The sequence below is a fragment of the Muscardinus avellanarius genome (assembly GCF_963383645.1).
Source record: "Muscardinus avellanarius genome assembly, chromosome: 13".
Lineage (NCBI taxonomy): Eukaryota > Metazoa > Chordata > Mammalia > Rodentia > Gliridae > Muscardinus > Muscardinus avellanarius.
In genome coordinates, this window is record NC_137799.1 from 36343623 (window position 1) to 36368008 (window position 24386).

The following is a 24386-nucleotide window of genomic DNA, read 5'->3' on the forward strand; positions in this document are numbered from 1 at the left end:
CAGCTGTGGGTGGTCACTACCTGGACCCTTTGGACCTTCTCCCCACTGTCCCTCCATCCTGTGTACCGCAGAGGGGTAGCAACCAGGCAGGCCCCACTTCCCATCCTGCTCCTCCTCTCCACTCTCTGCAGACCTACCTCTCAAGCCCCGGTGGGCACATCAAACATTCTGAAGGCTTGGGCCTATCCAAAATATTTTCAGTGTGAAAAAAAAAATTTTTTTAATGGAAGGCCAAATATGGCCTCTCCTAGAGCCTAAAGGGAGATGCAGTTAATACACATAATTTTTACCTTTGCAGAACACGTAGGTAGACATACCCAATTCTTTCACCTTCCTTTCTCTCTTTTAAGCTCTGCTATCCCTGTGGAAATAGAGAGCACCTTCTTCTGACCTCAGTGGGTCTCAAAGGCCACAGGATTCCTTTGAGACGCAGTGATGACGTTGGAACCTCCTAGAAGTTTCAAAGCAGCCGCCTTCCTCCCTCATAGGCCCTACACCAGATCGTATTCCTGAGCAGGGCTTTCCTGTCCTCCGCCATGAGGTCGAGGGACCAAAAGAGAAAGAAAGGGGAGAAAAGAGGCCCCTGCCCAAGGCTGGACCCTAAGACTCTAAATGATGTTGAAGCGAGTTTCGCTGGCGGTTTTAGTAATGAAACACTGAAGATGAGCAATGGACACAGAATTTTTCTAAGAGGAGGTTTCCAGAGTCTTCAGTGCACATTTTACTCCCCACTGACTTTTCCGGAGATTCTGAGTCAACACCAGATGAGATTTCTCTGATGCAAATTGACTGGAGGGGTTATAACGACGGCTCCTCTGCTGTGCGCCCCGTCTGGGCTGTTCCCTCTGTGTAAGTGCCACTCATTCTCACCAACGGTCCCGAGAAGTAGGTTTCGATTTTACTCGTTTTTCAGATAGACAGGTTGAGGCTCAGAAATGCTCACTGGTCATCCCCGCTCACGGCGGTGGCTGTATTTACTCTGATCCGGCGAATGCTCTAACTGAAGCTTTTCCCCATGTGCTATCCGATACAATCTGAAGATTTTTCTCTGAAAAGGCAAATGTAGCTGTATTGCTCTCAACTAAAACCGAACTGTTAGTCAGGATTGCCTTTTATGAAGCAGACTTTTTTTTTTTTTACATTAACAACATCTCTTTCAGGAGGAAAAAAATCCTTATCATTTATACACTTGAGGTTTTATCTCCATTATATTCTTTTTTTTTTTTTTTTTTTTTTTTTTTTTTTTGGCGAGTCCGGGGATGGAACCCAGGGGCATTCGACCTCCGAGCTACACCCCTGCCCTATTTTTTATTCTTTATTTTGAAACCGGGTCTCACTGAGTTGCAGAGGGCCTAAGTAGCTGAGGTTGTCCGCGAACCGCGATCCTCCAGGTCTCAGCCTCCCAAATGCTGGGATTACAAGCGTGCGCCACCACGCCCAGCTCTGTGGTTATTCTTATAAACTCCCCAGGAGTCCGTATCCATGATGGAACAGCCTCCAGTGAAGAGAATAGGAGCCAGAGCAGGCGTTTCAGAAAGAGACTTAATACAGGGAACTGGCTGTAACTTTGTTGAAAGGAACACAGAAGCAAAATCAGGAGAACTGTCTCCAGCAGTAAGATTGTGCAGACAATTGCCATGCCCCTGGGGCCGGAGGGATGGGAAGGAAGTGCTATTGGCATTGCTTCTGAAATGTCTGACGCGGCTTCCAGTTTCTTGTCAATACTGATTGATAATGGAGTCAAACTTCCGAAGAGTTTCTAAAAATGAGCATTTGGGAGGCAAAGAAAATAACAGAGGTAAAGTCCAAGTACACTGGCCTCCAAGGCTGCTGCCACTGCTGCTTCTGCCATTTTGGGGTCCCTGCCTCTAACCCCTGAGCAGGCCGCCAGGAGCGCCTGAGCCCCAGACACCCGCACTTGCTCACAGCTTCTGATGTGACCAAAGCAGAAAGAAAAGCTTTTCCCTGGTGCTTACTTTTCTAATCCCCCAACGAATGCTTCTCATTAGCAGAACCTAAATGGAACCAGCTGGCAGGGGATTCTGGGAAATGTGGCTTTCAGCCTTCCAGTCCCTGCAACACAGAGAATACGAGAGAGACGGTGAACTGTGAGATCCAGCCACCACCCAGGCCAGAGCTACCCAACTCCATTGCCTTGGAATTTAATTTATCACATGGATTGGTCTCAGATCGATGAGAGAGTTCTAGTGACAGCCCTGGGATTGCACATCATAAAAGCTTAGGAGAGTCACAGCATTTACAGGCTACCTGTGTGCAGAGAACGACTTTTGTAGGGGAACCGAACAGATCCAAGCTCCAGCTGGAGGGTTTTTGTTTTTGTTTGTTTGTTTGTTTGTTTGTTGTTTGTTGTGGTACTGGAGATTGAACCCAGGGGCATTCTACCTCTGAGCTGCACACCCAGCCCTTTTTTTTTTTTTTTTTTTTTTTTTTTTGCGGTCTGGGGATGGAACCCAGAGGCATTTGGCCTCCAAGCTATATCCTCTGCCCAATTTTTTTATTCTTTATTTTGAAACAGGGTCTCACTGAGTTGCGGAGGGCCTCACTAAGTAGCTGAGACTCTCCGCGAACCGCGATCCTCTGGTCTCAGCCTCCCAAATGCTGGGATTACAAGCGTGCGCCACCACGCCCAGCTTTTTATTTTTTTATTTTGAAACAGGGCCTTGCTAAGTTACGGAAGGCTGTCCCGGAGACTGCGATCCTCCTGTCTCGGTCTCCTCAGTACTGGGACTGTAGGCGTGCACCACCAGGCCTGGCTCAAGCTGGGGTTTTAGAAAGCAGGGGCAGCTCTCCTGGCTACAGCGGCAGGCCACGGTGAGGCCAAAGCCGTCTAGTGGCCATGGGGACTTTGTTCAGGCTCCTTCACCTCTGTTCCCACCTGCACACAACTTGGGCTCCCTTGGGTGGCAAGAAAGAAATAGTCCCCAGAGTCCTGGATAACAAGGTGGCTGAGATTGGGTTACCTGGGAAACTGGGAGACAAAGATTTGCCTGTAGAAAACGTACAGGGATGGTCTCTCGGGAACAGAAGCTAGGAGGAAGTCAGATAAGCAGGATAGGCAGAAGGACAAGCTGGGATACAGGTATAATACTGTCCTCTGCAGATCCCACGGGGACCACTGTGTCCCCTGGTCCTTCACAGTTGTCCTGAATTGAGGCAAAGGTCAGAACCTTGGCTGGCACGGGTCTCTTCAGCACAGGACAACTTGATGGTAGCCAAGATGCTGGCAGTTGGGGAATGAGTGCCCCCTGCTGAAGGGGGTGTCTGGGCAGCACCCCACAGCATCCCCACACAGACCAATAGTAGACGGAAGCCCAGGACTGCTCAGGCCACCCCACGCAGCCACGCTGACTGCGCTGCTTACCCAACCTCCCCAACCCCAGGGCTTATCAATCAATGTTCTTAGAATTACCCCCAGACCCTTCATCCCGTCTCCGGCCTCCTGTGACCTGGCCCTACCTGTCTGCTGCTCTCCCACTACCACCCCGCCCGCTGCCTCCCGCAGGAGCCACACTGGCCTGTTTTTTCCTTGGACACTCCAGCCCTTTCCTGTCTTGGGGCCTTCAAGGACTGTCCCTTGTCTGGACTGTCTCTTGCCACCAGGACCCAGCTCTCCTATCACTCCTCACTGAGGGCTCCTCTCCCAACCACACAGTCAAATGAACTCGCCCGGCCATCTCTCCTCCACTGCCCTCCTCACTCGCCGAAATGTTTTCCTCATTCACTGATGCGCGTGCTCTCCATCCTCCTAATCAGATACAGCACTCTCCTCCGGGCAGGGGAGCTGGTACCTAACAGAGTACTTGGGCCAAGCATGGTGGTGTAAGCCTGTAGTCCCAGCTACTTAGGAGACCGAGGCAGGAAGATTGCTTAATCCCAAGAGCCTGGCCAACATAGTAAGACCCCCCCCCAAAAAAAAAAAGACTGGGCACAGGGTAGGTAAATATTTATGTTATATGAGGTGACTACCTTCTAACACAGAGGATACCTATGGGAAGGAATTTCTTGAAAATCACCTCGTGGGCGTGAGGCCTTCTTCTTGTCAGTCATCAAGGTTACATCGGCTGGGACAGGGAGCGTTCTGTCCAGGCGGAGAAAAATCAGGGCACGAGTGGACTTCATCGGTCAGATCCGGTAGGTGCCACGGCGACTCCTTCAGGAAAGTCACACAGTGAGATTTCCTTGGAAGGGGCTTCCCGGAGCTTCGTGGCCTCGTCTCTGTGCAGACGCCACATTTAGCCAGTTTTAACCTGCGTTCCATCCGCCCCTGCTGAAAGCCAGAGTCAGAAACTCCCTCGTTCCCGCTGATGGTGGACCAAGCACACAGAGGCTCGTGGGGCTGGAGACCTCAGTTTCTTGGGCGGTGTTTCTGAGTGTTGAGGCCCCTTGGTAAGGACCCAACTGTTTATGCCTGTGCCAGCCAGTGGCACATGAGTTGAAAATCTCTTCCCGAGGGTTGGAACGCTTCCTGGTGCTTCAAATCTTTTCATTTCAGCGCCCTGCTATTAAGAGTATTTAAATAAAGATGATTACTGCCATTTACTAAGTGCCTTTTATATATGAAGAGCCGTGCTAGGACCGTGATTCAGAGATGCTCAGGAACTTGCCTGCGAGGAAACCAAACCGGAATTTGTAAGATTCAGATGCTGGCCTCGTTCCACAGCACAACCTGAGAAATTAAGAAGGTGGAAGGAGTTACTGTTATTAAAAATAGTTATTCTTAGTAAAATGAAATGTGACAAGTCTTAGCTCAAATGTGACAAGTCTTAGCTCAACTAGGGACCAACTAGTTTTGTTTAGAAAGCAAAGGAGTGGCCCACACTTATAATCCCAGCCTTTGGGAGGCTGAGACAGGAGGATTGTGCAGGTTCAAAGCCAGCCTCAGCTACTTATTGAAGCTCTCAACAACTTAGTGAGACCCTGTTTCCAAATAAAATATAAAAAATAGGTCTTGGAGTGTAGCCCGGGGGTAGAAAGCCCCTGGGTTCCATCCCAAGTACCACAAAAAAAAAATAGAAAAAAATTTTAAATAAAGAATAAAAAGTAGGGCTTGGAGTATAGCTCGGAGGTAGAATGCCCCTGAGCTCCATCCCCAGTACCGAAAAGCAAAGGGAGCCAGGCATGATGGCACTCACCTGTAACCACAGTAGTTGGGAGGCTGAGACAGGAAGATCACAAATCTGAGGCCAGCCTCAGCAATTTAGCAAGATCCTCAACAACTTAGTAAGACCTTGTTATAAAATAAAAAAGGCTCAGGGAATAGGTCAGAGATAGAACATCCGTGGGTTTCATCCCCAGCATCACACACACACAGTAAAGGGAAAAATAAATAAAAAAGGGATATTGCTTCTTACTCCCAACCCTTATCCCACTTGGCGTTGTGCCTCCTAAACTCAGATATCACCCCATATGCTTTTTAATTTAACTAATGAAGATCACCAGAAGGGCCTGCATTTTAAGCCTAGAAGCCTTTGGGATTCTTCAAAGCGTGGCAGATTGGTGAATTAGTTAGATTTCCACCTTTATAAAACAAACAAAAAAGAATTCCTCCGTGTGGACAACCCTGCATCTTTCCCACCCAGGTAAAGCGGCCCATTTACATAAAGGGTCCGTTTGGAAGGTGCTCGTGACTTTCCATCGTCCCTAGAAATAAAATCACAGCTCCCGTCTCACCTTCCCATGGAAGTGTTTCCACACTGGGGAATTGCTTACCAGCACCTGAATATAGAATTGGAGTGGGTGTTAGTTTCTAACTGATACTACTAGCAGCTGTCTTTGGGACTTCAAAAGGTGTCAAAGTGGCCTTGGAAGGTGTTTCTCCTTCTGAGAAGAGGCTGAGTGAGCTCCTCTGCTGTGAAAACCACAGGGTTACCACGGAAGGGAAGATGCTTTCTGACTCTTTCTCCTGAGAATTAAGTGGGATCCGGGAGTATTTGTTTCCTGTGCTGTTACCCAGTGATGCAGGCGCGTTACTGGGAGAGAAAGGCAGGGTACCTTTTCCTAATTCCACAGTAGTGCAAAGATGGGAAGGAATTTATTCCTGGATCAGAAGCAGCCCACTACAGTGAAAGAGCTTGCGCGTTAAAATGAAACTTGAATCTGAGCCTCACAACGACCTGGTGAATAGTGTGCCACCTCGCCCAGTCTCGGTTTCTTGATCTGTAAAATGGGGATCGTCCCCTTTCCATCTGAGCCAGTCATTAAGACACGGTGATAACACCTGTCAGTTTCATTGCATGGCTGCAGAATTTTAGGTGGACCATAAACTGACAGAAAGAGATGACATCCCCTCTTTAAATTCCTGGTGTATTTAGTGAAGCATATGGAAGCCAGAGAAACAGATGCAGAAAATGACGCCGTCTTTAGCCCTGAGGTCCCTAATGAGGGGCACTCAGCTGCCTGTGACAGTAGTCAGGTCTTGCTGGCTCTAGAAGCTTAATTTCTTGCTGCACCATAGCCCAGTTATAATTGGAGATGACATCACCATTCAGGAAGAACTTAGAAAAACATTTTCAGTCCTTAAGAAGAAATAGTAACAGCCAGGACCTTCCTGGTCCTCCAGCCAAACAGCCTCAGCAAAGCCCCGTGTCTTTCTTGGAGGGGCAGCCTCCAAGGGCCTCACCTCTGCCTCCATCTTCCCTGGAAGACCTTGTCTGCATGATAGCATAGATCACAGGGATGCTTATAATAAATAGTCACAATGATAATAACGATGCTTATCTTGGCTTTAATTCACATGTGTTAGTTCCATTATTGATTTTTTGCTCCTTATAAATTATCCAGATAAAGTCACAGCTAATTTAAAAATAATGAGTTTGACTTTGCGTCTCCGGTCCAATGGGAATCTATTTTTCTCCAATATTAATAATCTCACTGTACGGTTAATGAATTTCCGTGAGCTTGGTAGTGTTTGGGCTAATGTGGCATTTCTCTTTTGTTCTTGTTTGTTTTGTTTTGTTTTGTTTTGTTTTTAGGGTCAAGTTGTGTTCCGGAACGGGGAGAGAATGGGGACGATTAAATTTACTCAATTCCAAGGTAGGCTTTTTGATGTTTATTTCTTTCGAGTTGATGACATTTATATTCAAGGATGTTGTGTTTCTGTAATAAAATACATCAAAAGAAATGAAAACGCAACATGAGATTTAGATAAGACAAAGAAGAGTCAACAGAAGACACTTCGCTGAGAGCGTTAGTTTCAACTCACTTAGAATATCGTCCCTTCTCCGGCCTGCTCCGTCTCTGACTCTGAGAGGCTCAGGGAAGCGGGCAGTGGCAGCTGTAAGCAGCAGTGTGCTGGGAAGCCTTGCTGCATTTATGGTTTTGGGTTTAGAAGTGTTTCACAGGCTCTGTGGTTCCCCATCGCCTGGCTTAAACCCTTGTGCACACTGGACCAGTCTTGTTTTCTTTCCCCATCCCCGCCCCCAGCCCCCACTTATCACTGTCATATTTTCAAGCAACTCCTAGACATTATCTCATTTTAATCTATAAATGCTTCAGTATGTATTTCTACTAGAGAAAGACTTTTAAAAAACATAATCGCCACACTATGATTGTACCTAAAATAGTGACCGATTCTCCATACCCTTTCCTAGCCTGGGTTGCGCCTCTGGCCATTTCAAAGCTGTCTTGACTGATGGCTTATTGGAGAATCCTCACGAGGTCCGACAGTTGCACTGGCTTCATGTGTCTCTTTAAGTCGCTTTTCTATTACAATCCCTCGCTTTTTATTTATTTTAATTTACTTGTTTTTGGTTCTGGAGATTGTACCTCTGAGCTACATACCTAACCCTTTTAAATTTGAAACAGTGTCTTGCTACATTGCTGAGGCCAGCTCTGAACCTGTGCTCCTCCTATCTCAGCCTCCTAAGTACTGGTGGTATATGGGATTACAGGCATGTACCACAGAACCTGGCTAACCCCCCACTTCTTAAAGACCACTAATTTTTTTTTTAAGAAGCCAGTGTATTGACTTGGCTTTTCCACTGCTGTCCAGGTTGCAAGGTGCCTCAGAAATCATCCAGACCGAGTTTCTTATGTGATGAGGAAGAAACTGAGGCCCAGAGGTGATCAGAGACTCAGCGTGCACGGGAGTCAGCGAGGCGCAGGGCTGGCATTCCTTGGGGCAGATGCTCTGGTTCAGCCGATGTGGCCATTCACAGAGCCAGCAGCTGAAACCATTAGAGGGGACATTCATCCTCGCAGTGCTTTTCAGCATCTTGATGTTTCTGGAAAATCCAGAAATGAGAGCAGTGCCTCCGTGTGCACTCACTTTGAGCAGGTCCCAGAGTCATCCCAGGGAAAGCAAGAAATGAAAGCACGTTACTCAGATTCATTCAGACAAATCCCACAGGCTTCTGATCAACCCGAGGAGGTGTTTTTCAGCACTATCACTTCGTAATGCAATCTTGAAGATTTACCCATTCGTCTTTCAGTGGCAAGTAATTGAAACGCGTGTCAGCTTTCTGGTGTGCACAAAAGGTGTCATTTTAGGCAAATGTAATTATTTTCTCATTTCTTAAGTCTTACTTCTTCATCGATTGAACAAAGCAAGCATCCAAGCAAAGACACTTGAAACATTTGCGTATACGTGTGGTACTGGGTTTGAGCCCAGGAGCGTTCTGCCTCCAAGCTACACCCCCAGCTCTATTTTATTTTTTATTTTGAAACAGGATCTTGCTAAGTTACTCTGAGCTGACCTTGAACCTGCAATCCTCCTGTCTCAGCCTCCCAAGTACTGGGATTACAGGCATGCCCCGCTGTGCCCGTCTGTAAAGATACTCTATTTTTTTTTTCTTTTTTGAGTGATTGTAGCTAAATTCCCTTGTCACGTTTCCAGTTCTCAAATTACATCATTCTAGGAGAATATTTTGTAAAATATGAACTGATTGATCACAGCTACTGGTGCGTGCCAAGATTATTGCCTTTTTCATTGGGTTTAGATACCAACCAGTGACTGCGGTTTTAGGTAAATCTGGATTTACAGGGAAGGCTGAACAGCAGACATAGGTCAGAGCCAGGGCTTTGTGGTCCCACCCACCTGACTCCATTCCCTGCCCACGATACACGGTCAGAGAAGTGGCTTCGCCTCTCTGAGCCTTGATTGGCTTCCTCTGTAGAACAGGAATATGATTCTACCTACCTTCTGGAAATGTGGAGAGAGCTAAGAGAGGTAGCACATGTAAATAAGTGCACTTGTTTTTTGCTTAATAAGTAAGTAGCAATGATGATAAGAACCTTGTCAAAATCAAGACGCTTTTCTGGGGCAAATCGAGATCTTCCTGGTGCATTGACACCCCGTGTGCCTTTTTATTCGCCATCTGCCTACACTAGCTAGCTAGCTGCTCCCCACACTAAAGGATATTTAAGAGGTCAGCAGGGAAGAACCTTAAAGGTGAGTTCATCCTGCCACTTCATGGCATAAGCAGGGAAACTGAGGCAGGGAAGAGCAGTGTACCCCAGGGATACTCAGCTGGCTAGTGGCAGGGCTGAGCTGAACCTCGGCTTCCCCGTGTGCCGGCCCTGTGTGCTCATGTGTACAACCACCCCCCACGCTCGTGCAGCTGTGACTGAGGCCATGGCTGGGCCTTCAGATGTTCAGACGTTACCTGCCTGTTGAACAGATGTGGACTGTACGTTATCTGGGGACTGAAATGAGCCACTAGAAAGCGGGGGGCATGTGCACAACCACACAACAGTTTGATTTCAGACTCTAAGGGTTTCAGAGGTGCCTCTTCTGGAAGGGCAGTGATTTATCAAATGGGCAAACCAAGTTGGAAGGGCTCCTAGTTATCATCTCGTTTCAGAGAGAAAACTGGAGTTGGACCTGGTGAGACCATGAATTCATTCCTTCCTCTCTCTGGACTGTGCTTCTCTCTCCCCTCAAAGAGGGGCTGGTACCGACTCTGTCTTCTGGAACCTTTCAGGAACTCTCCCAAAGCTTGAGCTGGTCCTCCTTCCTAGAATTCCCAGCTCCTGGATTGCCTCTTTCCAGGGACCTTGCAGGAGGCCTCCACACCTCCCTCCGTGTCTTCACCAGGGCCCTTCATGCCCCTCCCTCCTGTCTCTTACCCCGTCCTCCTATTCAGAGGAGCAGAGTTGCCTCACGGGGGAAGCCCCCAGACAACCCCCAGTCTGCCCACACTATGGAGGTTCTCTGTCCATCTCTGCCCCTCAACGTGTCCCGAGACCTCTGTGTCCCCATTTATGCCACAACAAGGCAGCATCTAAGAAGTAGGCCAGCCACCCTCCCTCAGAAGACCCCACGAGATACTTCCTCAGCTTCCGTGTGTGTGTGTGTGTGTGTGTGTGTGTGTGTGTGTGTGTGTGTGTGGTACTAGGGGGTGGAACGCAGGGGTATCCTACCTTTTCACTACACCCCTAGCCCTGTTTTTTATTCTTCATTTTGAAACAGGGCCTCCCTGAGTTGCAAAGGGCCTCACCAAGTAGCGGAGGCTAGCTGTGTGAGAACCATGATCCTCTGGTTTCAGCCTCCCAAATGCTGGGATTACAAGTGTGAGCCACCACCCGGCTCGGCTTCTGGCTCCAGTAAGTCCCCAGAGCCTCACAAACCCTTTTATCTACAGTAGAGGAAGTGCTTTTAGGAGCCTCTGCCTATACCTTTGCAAACAGGAAGGAGCGAAGACCTGGAGGCAGCTCTGGGAAGAAGCTCACAGGGGAGCCAGGCCTGTCTCCTCCTTCGCTTTCTGATTTCAGGGCCAGTGGAGTTGGTATGCAAAGTGCCTGACACATAGTAGGCCTCCAGTAAATGTTTAGGGAATTAATTTTGATGTCAAGGCCTGTACAAGGCCTGGTGCTGGAGCCGGCTGGCAGTGTCATCCTGGGCAAGCCACTCAAGGTCCCTGAGCCTCCCATCCATCCTTCACAAAGGAGAAGTACTGTTTTATGAGCTCCCAAGCCTGGGGAGCTGCAGTCATGCCACTAGCGACAGCCAGCTCCTGGCCGGCTCTTCCTGTGTGCTTACTTAATCACTTAATGAAAGCTTGTGCCCAGAGCCTGAGATGTCCAGTTGGTGGGCATGTAAGAACGTTTTCATTTACTTGTGGTTTTTCTGTGACTCCGTTCAAGGCAGAAAGTCTGGCAAAGAGCAGTGGGCTGAACAACAGAAATGTGAATTAAATCTAGCTCAACTTTTTTTTTACTAAGGATTGAACACGGTCATTCTACCTCCAAGCTATACTCCCCAGCCCTTATTTTTTTTTTTATTTTGAAGCAGAGTCTTATTAATTTGCTGAGGGTTTCACTAAGTTTCTCACTCAGCCCTCCAAGTACTGGGATTACAGGTGTGCGCCATGATGCCTGGTTTTTTTGTTTGTTTTTTTTAATAAAAACTTAAGAGTACTGGATAAACGGAACTGTTCTATAGTAATGGGCAAGAGCTAGCCCCTAGATCCAGGGAGGGTTTGGGCATCTTGAAAATAACCTTCCCCCTTCCTACTTCCCTCCATTTGCTCAGCTTTCCAGGGCTCTCAAAGCCCTTGCCTCCATCAGGACCATCCTAGAGGCGAGGAGCGGGGCATGCCATCAGGGCCCATTCACATTCTCCAGGCATCTGCTGTTCCAAAGCAAGTGGGAAGCGTCTCACCAAGTGCAGCCACAACTCCAGCCCAGGGATGAGTGGAGCAGGCAATTGGTCTAGGAATTACCACCTCCAGCGGCAGCCCTGAGCCAACAAGAAGTGTCCAGCATCCTTTCCCTTCGGATGAGACATCACCAAGGAAGAGTCTCATCTTCTACCAGGGACCCTCAGGGGCACCGAGCATCTGCTGCCCACACAGAAACCTGCCTGCTCATGCATGGGCTCCATTCCCTTCTCTGTTTCACCTCCCCACACTCTATCAGGGTATCCCAGAATTCCCTCCCAGATCAGTTGTGCATAATTTTCCCCTTATCTCAAAGAGGCACCCTGGGTTCAATCTTCAACAACACGCACTCACAAACGCACACATGCACGCACACAGGCATGCACGCACAGACAGACGTCAGAGAGGCCCTCTTCCAAGGGACCTGCCCACCACATTAGGTAAGGCAGGTGCAGTGTGAGCAGGCTGCCGGGTGCACACCTTGAGGCTGAGCCTGTTTTAGCTCCAGGCCCAGGGTTCCTCCCCAGGCCACTTCCGTTCTCTGCTGAGCCAATTGAAGATGAGAATGACTATTTTAGAAAACTACCATTTCTTCGTTCCTTAAGAGAAAAAAGAACCCATGTTGCTATGAAGGATCTGCAGTGGGGAAGGGAGCTGGGCGAAGCCGCCAGTGGAGCCTGACTGCCGTCGTGAGAGAAGCCAGCATCTGCTGCCTGCCTTCTTCGGGCTGATTCGTGATCACAGCTTCTGTGCAGCATAGGAACTCGGGCTTTGGAGTTTTGTGTGCTGGCACCTGATTTGAAGGGATGGGGTCTCGCCTGGCTCTAATGACATAATTGTCATTCCGAATGTGCCTAGTGCAGGGGAGACTCCTCCTTCCCCTTTGCAGACATTAATTACCGTTTGGTCTTCAGGGTAACAGATACGGTTCTATTCAGTGTGCATTTCCTGCGCATCTGCCAGGCGCTTTGCAGAGGCCTCTGGGGGAAGCCAAGTTGAATAAGATACAGTCCCTGTTCCCCAGGGGCTTCATAATCTCTCTGGCCAAATGCCAGCGCCTATAAAAAACGGGAAGATAATTTCCCAAAATGTACTAGAAAACTTTCTGGGCTGGTTTGACCCTAGTTTGAGCCTCCTGAGGCTGATTTTTAATATCCTCCTCCTTCTATCGAAATACACGGTGCAGCTTCCTCTTCCACAGCCCATGGTCTGTAAAGGCCATTTCTCCGGCCATTCAACTACGTGTAATTGAGAGAGAAGATGTGACCCACTGAACTTCAGGGTTGTGGGCAAGCCAGAACGGAAGGACGACTGGGATGTGGACTCTGGGAGCTGGGAGGCTGGTCTCAGCTTTGACCCTTCCCAGCCTTCAGGATGCAAGGCTTTCCTTCCAGGGAACGCAGGGAAGGTGGCTCAGATAGAATTATTTAACAGAGATTGTGCTTCACTGAGCCGTAGACTCTTCATGCTTGGGAACCCTGACTCTCATTTATAGCATTACCTCTGCTTGAATGCCTCCAATGATGGGGAACTCATCTCCTATCGTGTGGAAAGTATACAGGCTTTGAAGCAGACACGCCTAATTGTTGTTAGCTGGGCAATGTAGCTTAAGCTCTCTGAGGCTTTATTGCAGAGCTTATTTTTAAAATAATTAAATAAAATGCAATCAAGTGCCGCCCCTTGAAAGTGACTGTGAGAATTCAATGACATGACACTCATGTTTCTTGCTCCATGACTGGTCCACAGAAGGGCCATGGCAGCTGTTGACTTTCTGTTCCTCTCTTGGCCATTCTTGAAAATGGCCCTAGATGTACTCTCCATGCAGAATTTCTTGAGGAAGGGTGTTCTTGCTTCATGCTCCTCATTTCATAAGGTTTATCATTGTGTCATGAAAGCCCCCTGGCTCCCTTATCCCCTTATTACCTTCATGTCCCATATTCCCCTCCCACATCCTCAATGGAAGGCAGCCTTCTTCAGTGTTTGATGACTATATTGTGTTTGAATGTGTCCTTACAAAGTGTGCCTTGCTATTTTGTGAGTGGCTATTTTAAATTTGCATCAACGCAACTGGATCCTTCCTTTCTTCCTTCCTTCCCATCTTTTTTCTTTCTTTCCTTCTTCTTGTTATTTTTCTACTCTGCTCTTCATGGTGAAGCTTCCTCCAGCTCCTGGGTGTATATCTAGGTCAGCTGAGCATGGTGTACATACCCGTAATCCCAGTCCTTGAGAGGCAGAGACAGGAGGTATCACAGGTTGGAGACCAGCCTTCTTGGCAACTTAACAAGACTCTGAGCAACCTAGAAGATCCTGTTTCAAAACAAAAAACTTAAAAAGGGCTGGGGGTGTAGCTCAGAGGTAAAATGCCTCTGGATCCAACACACACACACACACACACACACACACACACACACACACCTCAGCACAAAGGTCAATGGACTTCTTTATAATGTGGCAGTAGCCATTGTTTGTGACGGCAGAGTATGGAGTGCTGAGGAAGCAGAGTCCATTTTTGTTCTGTGAGGCACTGCTCAGATCTGCTGCCATGAGAGGAGGGTCACCCTCCAGGGCTGATCTAGGCGGTGACCTATCAGGTGGGATGACCGTGAAGATCACTTCCTGAGAGTGGCTGCTAGTCCTGGAGAAGGAAGAGCAGTCAAGGATCATGGTCACCGTGTCCATCTCTGAAGGGGTGGTCAAGAGAGGAGTTCACTGTCTGTGGTCTGCAGTCTACAAGGCCCCTCTGGATCCAAATAAGTGGTTGACATTGTTTGCACTCTGGAGTTACCAAGGAGCCCCAGGGTTAGCAGGCCCCAGGCAGAGCCAGGGTCTGTGGGGGAAGTCACAGGGATCAGATTCCAAGTTGGGATGAAAAAGACCCTTTAAAACAGTGGCAGAATTCCAGGAGCAGGGTTGGAGGCCCTGGAGATCTGCCATCCAGCCGCTTGGTTAGCAAGACCCAGACAGGGACCAGGCTTCCCCAGGGCTGTCCACAAGGAACCACAGCAAAGCCAACACTGCTTCCGAGGGGCCAGTCTCCAGCTCACAGCTGCTTCTTGTGCCTGAGCGTCCAATTTGCTTGGGGTCCTTGAATCAGGTGCATTTATAGAATCGCCAGGTTTTATTGAACCAAGATCATCTTTTGTTTTATGCTCCAGAGTTCTACACTGAGTCTGTGTGTGCGTGTTATGAGCAACAACTAAACATCAAAGCACACATATGCCTCCCTCAAATCAGAACTAAGGGAGAATGGCCACTTGGGGGAGTGGGGAGTAGGGCCAGTGCCTCAGGGTGTGGGTCCAGCCGAAGCAGAGGGTTGGCGACCCACTTGTCCTCCTGCCTGGGGAACGTAGCCAGGGAGGAGGCGGAAACACTCCACACTGCAGCCCGCACCCAGCTGCCTCACGGCTGCTCCTAGGCCCACAGCCAGCGAATATTTTCAGACTGGACATTTTTTGGCAGCCAAATTTTCACCAATAGGACCTATTTTCTTTATGCATCCAAATCCAAACTTTGAAATTGTGTCTTTAAAAAAACTCATTTTGCACTTCATGAAGAGACCATTATTCTACAGGAAAGGAGCCTCTGTTTCACAGTATTTTTAGCTTCTGAGAACCAGAAAAATGCCAGAGCTAAAGGGCCCTCAGTCTAATCCAGGGGATCTCAGCCCTAGCTACATCAGGGTCAGCTCCAGGAACTTTTCAAAACGCTGCCACCCATGAACCTCCCCTCAAGCCCCTGGGGGTACTGAATTCCTGTTGGGACCCATGCATCTGTATTTTCTAGAAGGCCTGGCCAAGGCTGAGAACCACTGGAAACTCGTACAGTCACACAATGAGCTGGTGGTGACCTGCAGCAGGGCCGGAGCTGGGGAGGCCAGCCCGAGACAGACCCGGTGCCATAGCCCCTCCCCTGCTCAGAACCCCTGGGTGGATCTCCTTCCCAGGCTTCGCACAGATGCCCTGTCCACGGTCTCCAGTTTCAAGGCCTGTCTGTTTCCAAATGAGTGGTTGATGTTGCTGGACTTAGAAAGGACCCCAAGAGCAAGAAGTTGGAACTGCCATCCTATCTTGGTGGCCACTGGCTGGGGGACAAAAGAACAGAGGGAGCGTGACCCTCCCCGCTGCCAGCTCACGAGGGGCACTGGGCAGAGTGTAGGGGACCAGACCCTGTACTGCCCAAGACCACAGCATCAAGGCCTCAGGCCCCACTCTGGAACTGGTTGGCCAGCAGGGATCAGAGGACCACGTGCCTAGGGCAGAGGCCCCACCTTAGAGAGCTGTGACCCAGGGCTCTAAGCCTGCAACAATCGAGAAAGGACAGCAGTGTTCAGGGAAGGCCTTAAGGCTTGGGCTTATTGACTCCATAGGGGAAAGGGAAAGCCACCTTCCAAGTGAGAGTCATTGTGGGGAACAGGTGGCAATAATAAAGCACAGGGGGTTTGGGAACATAGAGGATAAATAGCTCACAGTTACGTTATCATAAATAAAATGGTGACCATTTATTGGACACTTCCTGCAAGTTAGGCCTCATGCTAGACACTGGCATTTGGCCCTTTTTATGGGTGCATTGTAACTATACATGCACTGTAGTGAGACTCGAGGGGACGTGTTCACGCGTGCGCACAACTCCACTTCATGTGGCCCCTCTGTCATCTTCATGCTGAAGGTTTCGGTTGCGGTCAGGCAAGGTCAAAGGTCGTGATTTCATCATAATCCCTGAATCTCCAGCCTCTAGCACAGAGCCTGGCACCTAATAAGTGCCCAGTAACATTTGTCAATGGGTAAAGTATGACTAAACTAGGAGACTTAGTGTGACATTTTCTGAACACTCAGGGTGTCTAAGGCCACCTTTGTCGGGGGTCTCAGGATGACTTTATATCACCTGTGGTGATGCTTTCGAGGAAGTGTGTGTGTGTGTGTGTGTGTGTGTGTGTGTAACTGAAGGTTGAACCCAGGGGCATTCTACTTCTGAGCTACACCCCCAGCCCTTTTTATGTTGAAACAGGTCTCACTGAGTTGCTCAGTGTCTTCCTCAATTGCTGAGGTTGGCCTCAAACCTGCAATCCTCCTGTTTCAGCCTTCCAAGTATTGGAATCACAGGTGTGTACCACTGCACCCGGCTTGAGGGATTCTTTATGGTGCAATACTTTGGGCTGAGCATGCAGCAGACCCTCAATAAATGTGGACTGAATGACCGGGAGTCCTGCTCAGCAGGAATGGTAAAAGCACACTGAATTCAGAACCAGGGGCCCTGAATTCAGGTGCCCATTGCCCAGCACGCAGCTCCCAGCCATTAACCTATCTGCAGCCCTGCCTCCTCTATAGACTGGGACAATCGTGTGAGCTCACAGTTGGCTGGGATGGCTACAGGCAGGAACTCGTGAAGTGCCTGTGAGCCTCGGAGTACTGCGCCCTGGGAGAGACCGTGGTGGTTATGGGCATCATGGGGAGCCGAGCGTTTATTTCAGCACGGGTGCTGTGGGCCAGTCTGTACAGCAGGGGTGAGTCAGAGGACCGAGCTGTGTGGCTGGGCGCGCTGGGATGCCCGCCACCACTCCCCGGCAACCATAACTTATTCCAATCAGCCTGCATATTTCATGTGTTACTCCCCTGGCCAAATAAATAAATCAAGGCTTCCCCCTCTGAGTGGCAGGAGCTGACTGGGGCATCCGTGGGGCTGCAGACTTCAAAGGCCGTAGCAGGGATCCTGGGGCCCCTGGCAGAGTGTGCTAATGTGACATTTAGGAGCCAGGTGACCCAGACAAACAACAGGCACCTGCACAGTGTGACTGACACCTGCGAGTGGCAGGGACCCTTACAGGGAGAAAGAGGTGACGTACGACTCCTCTTCCCCCCATAGTCAAAGGAACCAGGTAGAAGTGTGGCCTAAGGGATTCCCTGTTCCTTTTCTGAATGTTTTTGAGGGCCCAGCAGTGCACCTGCAAAGAAGTTCCTGTAGAGCCAGAGCCCCAGAGGTGGCTCCCTGGATGCCCACCTGGGTTTCCTTCAGAAGCTCTAGGCCTTCAGCTGCCTGGCATCTAAAGTTCTGGGGCCCTACCTGCACCCTGTAGGGCCCCTTCATCTGGACTCTCTGCCATGATTATATTCATGAATCGCAGATGTCGCCACCTGGCATGAACTGTCACCTCTCTAAGACCCTATCAAGGCAGCCCCGGGGGGGGGGGAGCAGTAGGGAAGTCCAGGGGCCGATCTGGGCTCTGCTCCTAGGATCAGCGGGACCCTGGGCAAAGCTACAACCAGCTTGAGCCCCAGTTTCCTCCCCTGTGAGATGGGAAGGAGAGCAGCTCCTCCACACATTGTTGTAGCAGAATAAGAAAATGGACATAAAAAGAGCCCAGATCAGCTGGACATAGCGGTAAATGCCTGTACACCCAGTAGTTGGGAGGCTAAGACAGGAGGATCACAGGTTCGAGATCAGCCTCAACAACTTAGTGAGACTCTCAGCAACCTGGCAAGACTGTTTCAAAACAAAGGAGGAAGGAGCTAGAGATCTAGCTTGAAGGTAGAACACTACTGGATTTCTATCGTCAGTATCACACATAGACACAAAGAGCCCAGATGAGGCCCACTGTCCTAATCCACATTCTGTTGCTATAACAAAATAACTGAGGCTGGATGCTTAATATAGAAAAAGGGGAGTACTTAGCTCACAGTTCTGAAGGTTTGAAAGCATGGCACCATGTCTGCTCAGCCCTGCAGAGGGTCTCATGGCAAATTGCACCACAGTGGTGGGGGGTCATGTGAGAGACACAGCGGTGGCATCGGGAGGAGGAATCCGGAAGGTAACAGGCGCCCTGATAGCAACTCCCTCTCGGGAACTAGCCAGACTCCCTTTAGAACTACAGTAATCCCCGCTGGGTGTGGTGACACAAGCTTTTTTCCCACTACTTGGGAGGCTGAGACAGAATCACAGGTTCAAGGTCGATCTCAGCACCTCCACAAGGCTCTCAGCAACCTAGTGCAACCCTGTTTCCAAATAAGAAATAAAATGGAGCTGGGAATATGGCTTGGAGGTAAAATGCCTCTGGGTTCAATCCCCAGTACAAAAAAGAAAGAAAGAACTATACTCCATCGGAGGGTGATTCCTCGATCCTCCCACCCTCACAAGGCCCCACTTCTTAGAGGCTCCACCCCCTCAATGCCGCCATGCTGGGGACTGAGCCTCAGGCACACGAATCTTTTGAGGAGACCAACCACATCCAAACCATGGCGACCACTGCCCTAAGCCCCCTCCTACCTGCTCCCCAGCCTCATCAAGGCCTCCTCTGCCCTGGGCTCCCACTCTCTGCGCCTGACCTCCTTGCCCTTGCTCCCTCCCTCTGGCCCCTCCCCTCTCCCCACCCACTTCACCTAGGATCACCAGTATCCTCCGTACACCAAAGTCGCTGATCCCAGCTTGCTGTTCAAGCTCTTGGAGGTGCGTGGCATTGCTGGGCAGCTCCATTATGAAACTGTTTCTTTCCCTGGCTCCTAAGAGGCCCACACTCCCTCATACCCTGCTCCTGGAAACCTGGCCATTCCCTCCCTGTCTCCTTTAAGAGCGGTCCCGTCCTACCCACTGCAAAAGCCGGTGCTCCTGGATGCTGCACTTTGTCCACCTTCCTCCTGCTGGGCTCTTTTCCCCTGGGGTCTCTTCCCTGGCCCCTGCCCCAGGCTCTTGCTTCCACAATGATGGCCCCGACTCTCTGCTCCCAGCTCACACCTGGGCCCTAGGCTCCAGACTCAAGGTCAGTACCTGGATGATCCCCAGGACCCCCTCATGGAATGGCACCTGAGCTCCTGGCAGCCCCACAAAAAGCCTGGGTGGCTTTCTTGCCCACTATTCATCCTCCATTTGATCTTGGATGTTGTGCCTATTTTACCTGGTGAAGAGAAACCTTTGTCAAATCTGATCCCTCTTCTCTGTCTCTCCTGCCTCCTCATCATCTCTGTCCTTGTCAGCAGCTGAAACAGTGAACTAAACCCACCAACAGAACAGCAAGAAGAGGGTGGGGGGTTGGATGCAGCCCTAGGGTTTAAAAGTGAGGGAACACGTGGGTATAAGGAGCCAGTGGCAGTGTGACTGTTCTGGGGATGACACGCAGAGCAACCTGGCTCTGAAAGACACTAATTCCACCTGAGGATGCATTCACAGGACCACAGTGTCCAGAATGAGGGAGGGGATGATGGCCAGTGCCACGGGATAATCTGCCTGTGTCTTCAAGTCTCTAGGGTGGAGGGAGCAGAGCTTTGGGCCAAGTGAGCTCCTCAGTCTTGAGGTCACAGCAAAGGGTGCACACGCAGTGGAGGTGATGGTGTGAGAGGAGGATGCCTCCCAGATCTGTGGAGACTTGGGGGTTCTACTTGGAAGGGGCATGAGAGGAAGGAAGCCTGTGAGACTCTAGCTGGGGGCGGGGGCAGGAGCTGGGACAGGAGCCCCAGACGGAGTCCCATCTAACTGGCCCTGGCTCTTTCTCTCCAGATAGGAGGGAGGTGAAAGTAGGAGAGTACAACGCCGTGGCTGACACGCTGGAGATTATCAACGACACCATCAGGTTCCAAGGTAAGGCAGGTGGGCTTCTCGGAGGGCGGTGCCCTGCACTCCCAAGCTGGACATTGCCTGAGGGCTGGGGATAAATTCCGTGTCTTGGGCTTCATGGGGTTAATGTCACGTCCTCAAGCATACACTATCACTGAACACAGGGTTCCAGTCACTTACATGGTTCTAGCTCTGGGATGGGTCACTGGGATTTTCATGGAGTACTCAGCAAAGTGTTTAAGCCAATGAGTGCCCAGGGGTCATTTTATTTTTAAGTTGGCTCAGGGTTAGAAATGTAGTTCAGGAGTAGAGTGTTTTCCTAGCATGCATGAGGCCCTGGGTCCAATCTCCAATATTGGAAAAAAGTCAGATTTTAAAATGTGGCTCTGCTAAATTTAGCTCAGTCTCCAACTCTACAGAAGCATCGGGTCGGGTTGGTTATAAGGCCGCGCTCCACTTGTGGCTCTTGATAGAAGACCCTTGCTACTCTTCAGCTAACAAACTCCTCCTAGGCTTCTAGAACCCAGTCAAATGACACCATCTGTGCAGCCCTCCTTGACGCCCCCCATGAGACGGTGGCTCCCGTCTGTTTCCAGTCTTGTGTCTCTGACTCTCTGATGGCCACCACCACTTAGCAATAAAATTACTAAGTGATTTGGAACATGAGTTTCTTTCTGGATCAAATTTTTAAATTGATCCTGATTCCTGAAATCAGTCAGAGCCTGCATGTTTTAGGCTTTGATGATATTTGATAAAAAGCTCAATACACAGTCCGTCAAATGACCGGATGTGTGTGTGTGTGTGTGTGTGTGTGTGTGTGTGTGTGTGTGTGTGTATGGGTGAGTTGATTGGTGGATGGATGGATAGATGTTTGAATGGGTAGGTGGATGGATAGATGGATAAATGGGTAGGTCGGGGGAGGTGGATTGATGGATGGATGTGTGGATGGGAGGGTGGATGAATGCATGTGTGAATGAGTAGGCGGATGGGTGAATTGATGAATGTGTGAATGTGTAGGTGGATGGGTAGATGGATGGATGTTTGTGTGCATGGGTAGATGGATGGATGGATGGACAGCCTAATCACTGGATGGCAGTGGAAGAATCTACCATGTTCACAGCACCCAGATGCTTTGATTCTTCTAGGTCAACAGAAAATGGGACCACTGGCTTTCTGTACCTGGAGTCCCTTCTTAAAATCAAGGCCACCAGGAAAGGTTCTTCTGTGGACTCCTTGGTTAGATCTTGTTGTGTCCCTAAATATCCACTGTGTCTATGGAATTTGGCTTTGAGGACATCGCACAATGTGGTCAGCCTCCACGTCTGAGTCCTGAGCCTGGTCTTCACCCTCAATGGAACCTCCTCCGCCCACCTGAGAGAGCTGTCCTGAGCATGTAGCCATGCACTATCACACATTACCCCTGTTGTGCAGATGAGAAAGTGGTTCAGAGAGGCCATCACCCAAAATTCACACAGGCTGTGAAAAGCATGGACTATTCTAACCACTGGGGTCCACACCTCCAAAATAGGCCTGTCTGCTCCTGGACTTGGGAGATCAGTCTCAATTCTTCTGAAGAAGGATTCTGGGTTTAAAAATTGAAGGAAAAAGCCGGGAATGGTGGTGCAGGCTTGTAATCCCAGCTTTCGGGAGGCTGAGACCAGAGGATCGCAGTTTGCGGACAGCCTCAGCTACTTAGTGAGACCCTCTGCAACTTTTGAGACCCTGTGTCAAAATAAAGATTAAAAAATAGGGCAGGGGTGTAGCTCAGAGGTCAAATGCCCCTGGGTTCCATCCCCAAACCCGCAAAAAAAATATATATATATTGAAGGAAAGATCCAAGGATAAAACACAATCACAAAACATAACTGAGAGATAAAACAAATCGGGGGGGGGGGGGGGCAAAAGCCAAGACAGTGTTTACATACCAGTGAGGGTCACCAGCTCAGCACTGATGATGACCAGGCCACCATGCCAGGTCCACTTCCCACTCCCCTGTCCTCCCCGCTGTCCAGAGAGGGAGCACAAGTCTCTGAACTCACTGCCGGATCAGGACACATCGGAGTCAGGGCAGAGCCAGCCATCCTGCGTATACCTCCACCTCTGCCTGGGTTTAGCTCTTGGCACCCCCACCCAGCCCTTGCCAATTTGCCAGTCCCCCTGCCTCCAACCACCAGTCTTGTCCCCTGGAGGCCATTGTGCCCTCAGCAGCCACAGTGCCCTGCTGTCTCGCCATGCTGAAGATGTCCCACTCTGCTCAGAGCCCTGCGGGGTCCCCAGTGCCCACAGAGAGGGAGCCGGGCTGTGTGCTGTGGCCCCAAGTCTTTCATGGGGACCCCTCCCCCACCAAAGTGCTCACAGATGCTGAGACACCCCCAGCCTTGTCCCATGCTCTGCCATCTTCCCACAGTGCCCTGTCCTGCTCCTCCTGGTGTCGGCCAGCAAGTACTCATCTCCCAAGACTCAGCTCCCACCCAGCTCCTTTCCAGAGCCTTTCCTGGCTCTGTCAGGGGACATGACCCTGCTCCCTGCTTGGGCCATCCTGTGCCTGGTCATATCGCCTGCCTGCACCTCATCAGTGGAGCCACTCACACAGTGGAGTTAGGCAGAGCTGGGTCCAAATCTTGCCATCATCATCACTTACAAGCTATACAAGCTACTTTACACCTAGAGAACTGTTGTCCCTCTGTAGAGTGGAAATAGCCTTACTTCCATGACACCATTGGGTGGATCAAGGAAAAATCTCTAGACTCTCGTGTGTGTGTGTGTGTGTGTGTGTGCGCGCAAACATGTATCTACTAATCTCTATATTATCGTGTAAGTATTGTTGCTTCTTACTGCATTCTTTCCTTTCTTTGAGGCCAGTATAGAAGTTCCCTGAAAGTAGGGATATGTCTTGTTCACCTTTGCATTATTGGTGCCCAGCACTGGGTCTGAAACATGGAAGGTGCTTATCAATGATAAACAAATAGCCGGCCATGGTGGCACACACTTATAATCCCGGCGCTTGAGACAGGAGGATCGCGCAGGTTCGAAACCAGCCTCAGCTACTTAGTGAGGCTCTCAGCAATTTAGTGAGACCCTGTTTCCAAATAAAATATAAAATGGGAGTATAGCCCGGACGTAGAAAAAAAAAGATAAACAAATACATGGTGCTGAATGCATGAGTAAGGAGTGAATGGGCTGGATGAGAAACGAGAGAAAACTCAGGCCTGCTGCGGCCTCGAGCCACAACCTCACTGAGATGCGCCTTGGGGAGCGGGACGGAGGAATGAACAAGAGGTTTTCTGAAGTTGTTTCTAGACACCAGGTCCCAAACTCACTAGTGGTCATACCGTGTGTGTCCCACACCTCAGCCTCTCTTTCGGTGTCCTGAGAAGGGCTGTTTGCAGTGAGAATCCCCAGGCCCACTCTGGACCCTGGGAGCCGACAGGCCCCTGAGCAGCCTCCTGCAGTCCAGGTGCACCCGAGGGAGTGATGCAGAGCAGAGTAAGAAGTTTCTGGATGTTCAGCTCTCACTTCTAGAAGCAAGAAGTAATGTTATCTCTGCCTTGTTTTTGCTTTAGCCCTGACTCTTCGCCCTTGGAGCCTTTCTCCTGATAAATGTTTCTGTAGATGGAATTGCTTCTGGCTTTACCTTAACATACCAGCAGGTTCCCAGCTGTTTTCAAACCTGGCAATTTCTCTAGCTTTCTTAGATGGCTCAAACTCTTTTGAAAAACCCACTTACTGTTTCTTAACACACTCGAACTTGCTAGCAGAAATTCTTAAACACAGATGTTTGGGGAGTTCTCTCCTCCCGCCTTTCCCTGGCTCATCTCCTGGGAAAGAGGTATAAATATGGCTGGTGCCCCTGACCCTGCCCTGGGGTCACTGTGACTCCCGCTGGGGCTTCCCAGGACTCCCAGACTTGGTTACATTTCTGTAGCCAGTAAATTCCACATCTCCCCACTAGAAGGAAAAGTCTTAAAGTTTCACAATTCCACAGCAGAAACCTGACCCCAAATAGCAGCTAAAAAGGGATTTTTCAGGAAACTGGGGAAGTCCCTACCTCCTTCATCTCAAGCCAGCCTCTACCAGGTAAAACTAAAACAGGGCAATTTTGCAGCCATGCAGAGACGTGTTTTCTTTGAGACCCTCGGGGCCCCCCACCCAGCTTCCTGATGCCCTTGAAGAATGAGCAGGGCAGCTCTGCAGTCATTAAGGAGCTGGAATCCCACAGTTTCGGTCCAG

At 49.8% G+C, this 24386-nt stretch overlaps 1 protein-coding gene across 1 annotated transcript in view; it reads left to right on the forward strand.

Moving 5' to 3' along the window:
* GABBR2 (gamma-aminobutyric acid type B receptor subunit 2) overlaps positions 1–24386 on the forward strand; it is a gene marked incomplete at both ends in the record, with an annotated part of 372345 nt that overhangs the window by 265772 nt on the left and 82187 nt on the right. The window contains 2 exons of the mRNA XM_080708508.1: positions 6993–7053; positions 20100–20180. Of these exons, the coding sequence (XP_080564634.1) occupies positions 6993–7053; positions 20100–20180 (142 nt within the window). The remainder of the gene's footprint in view (positions 1–6992; positions 7054–20099; positions 20181–24386) is intronic.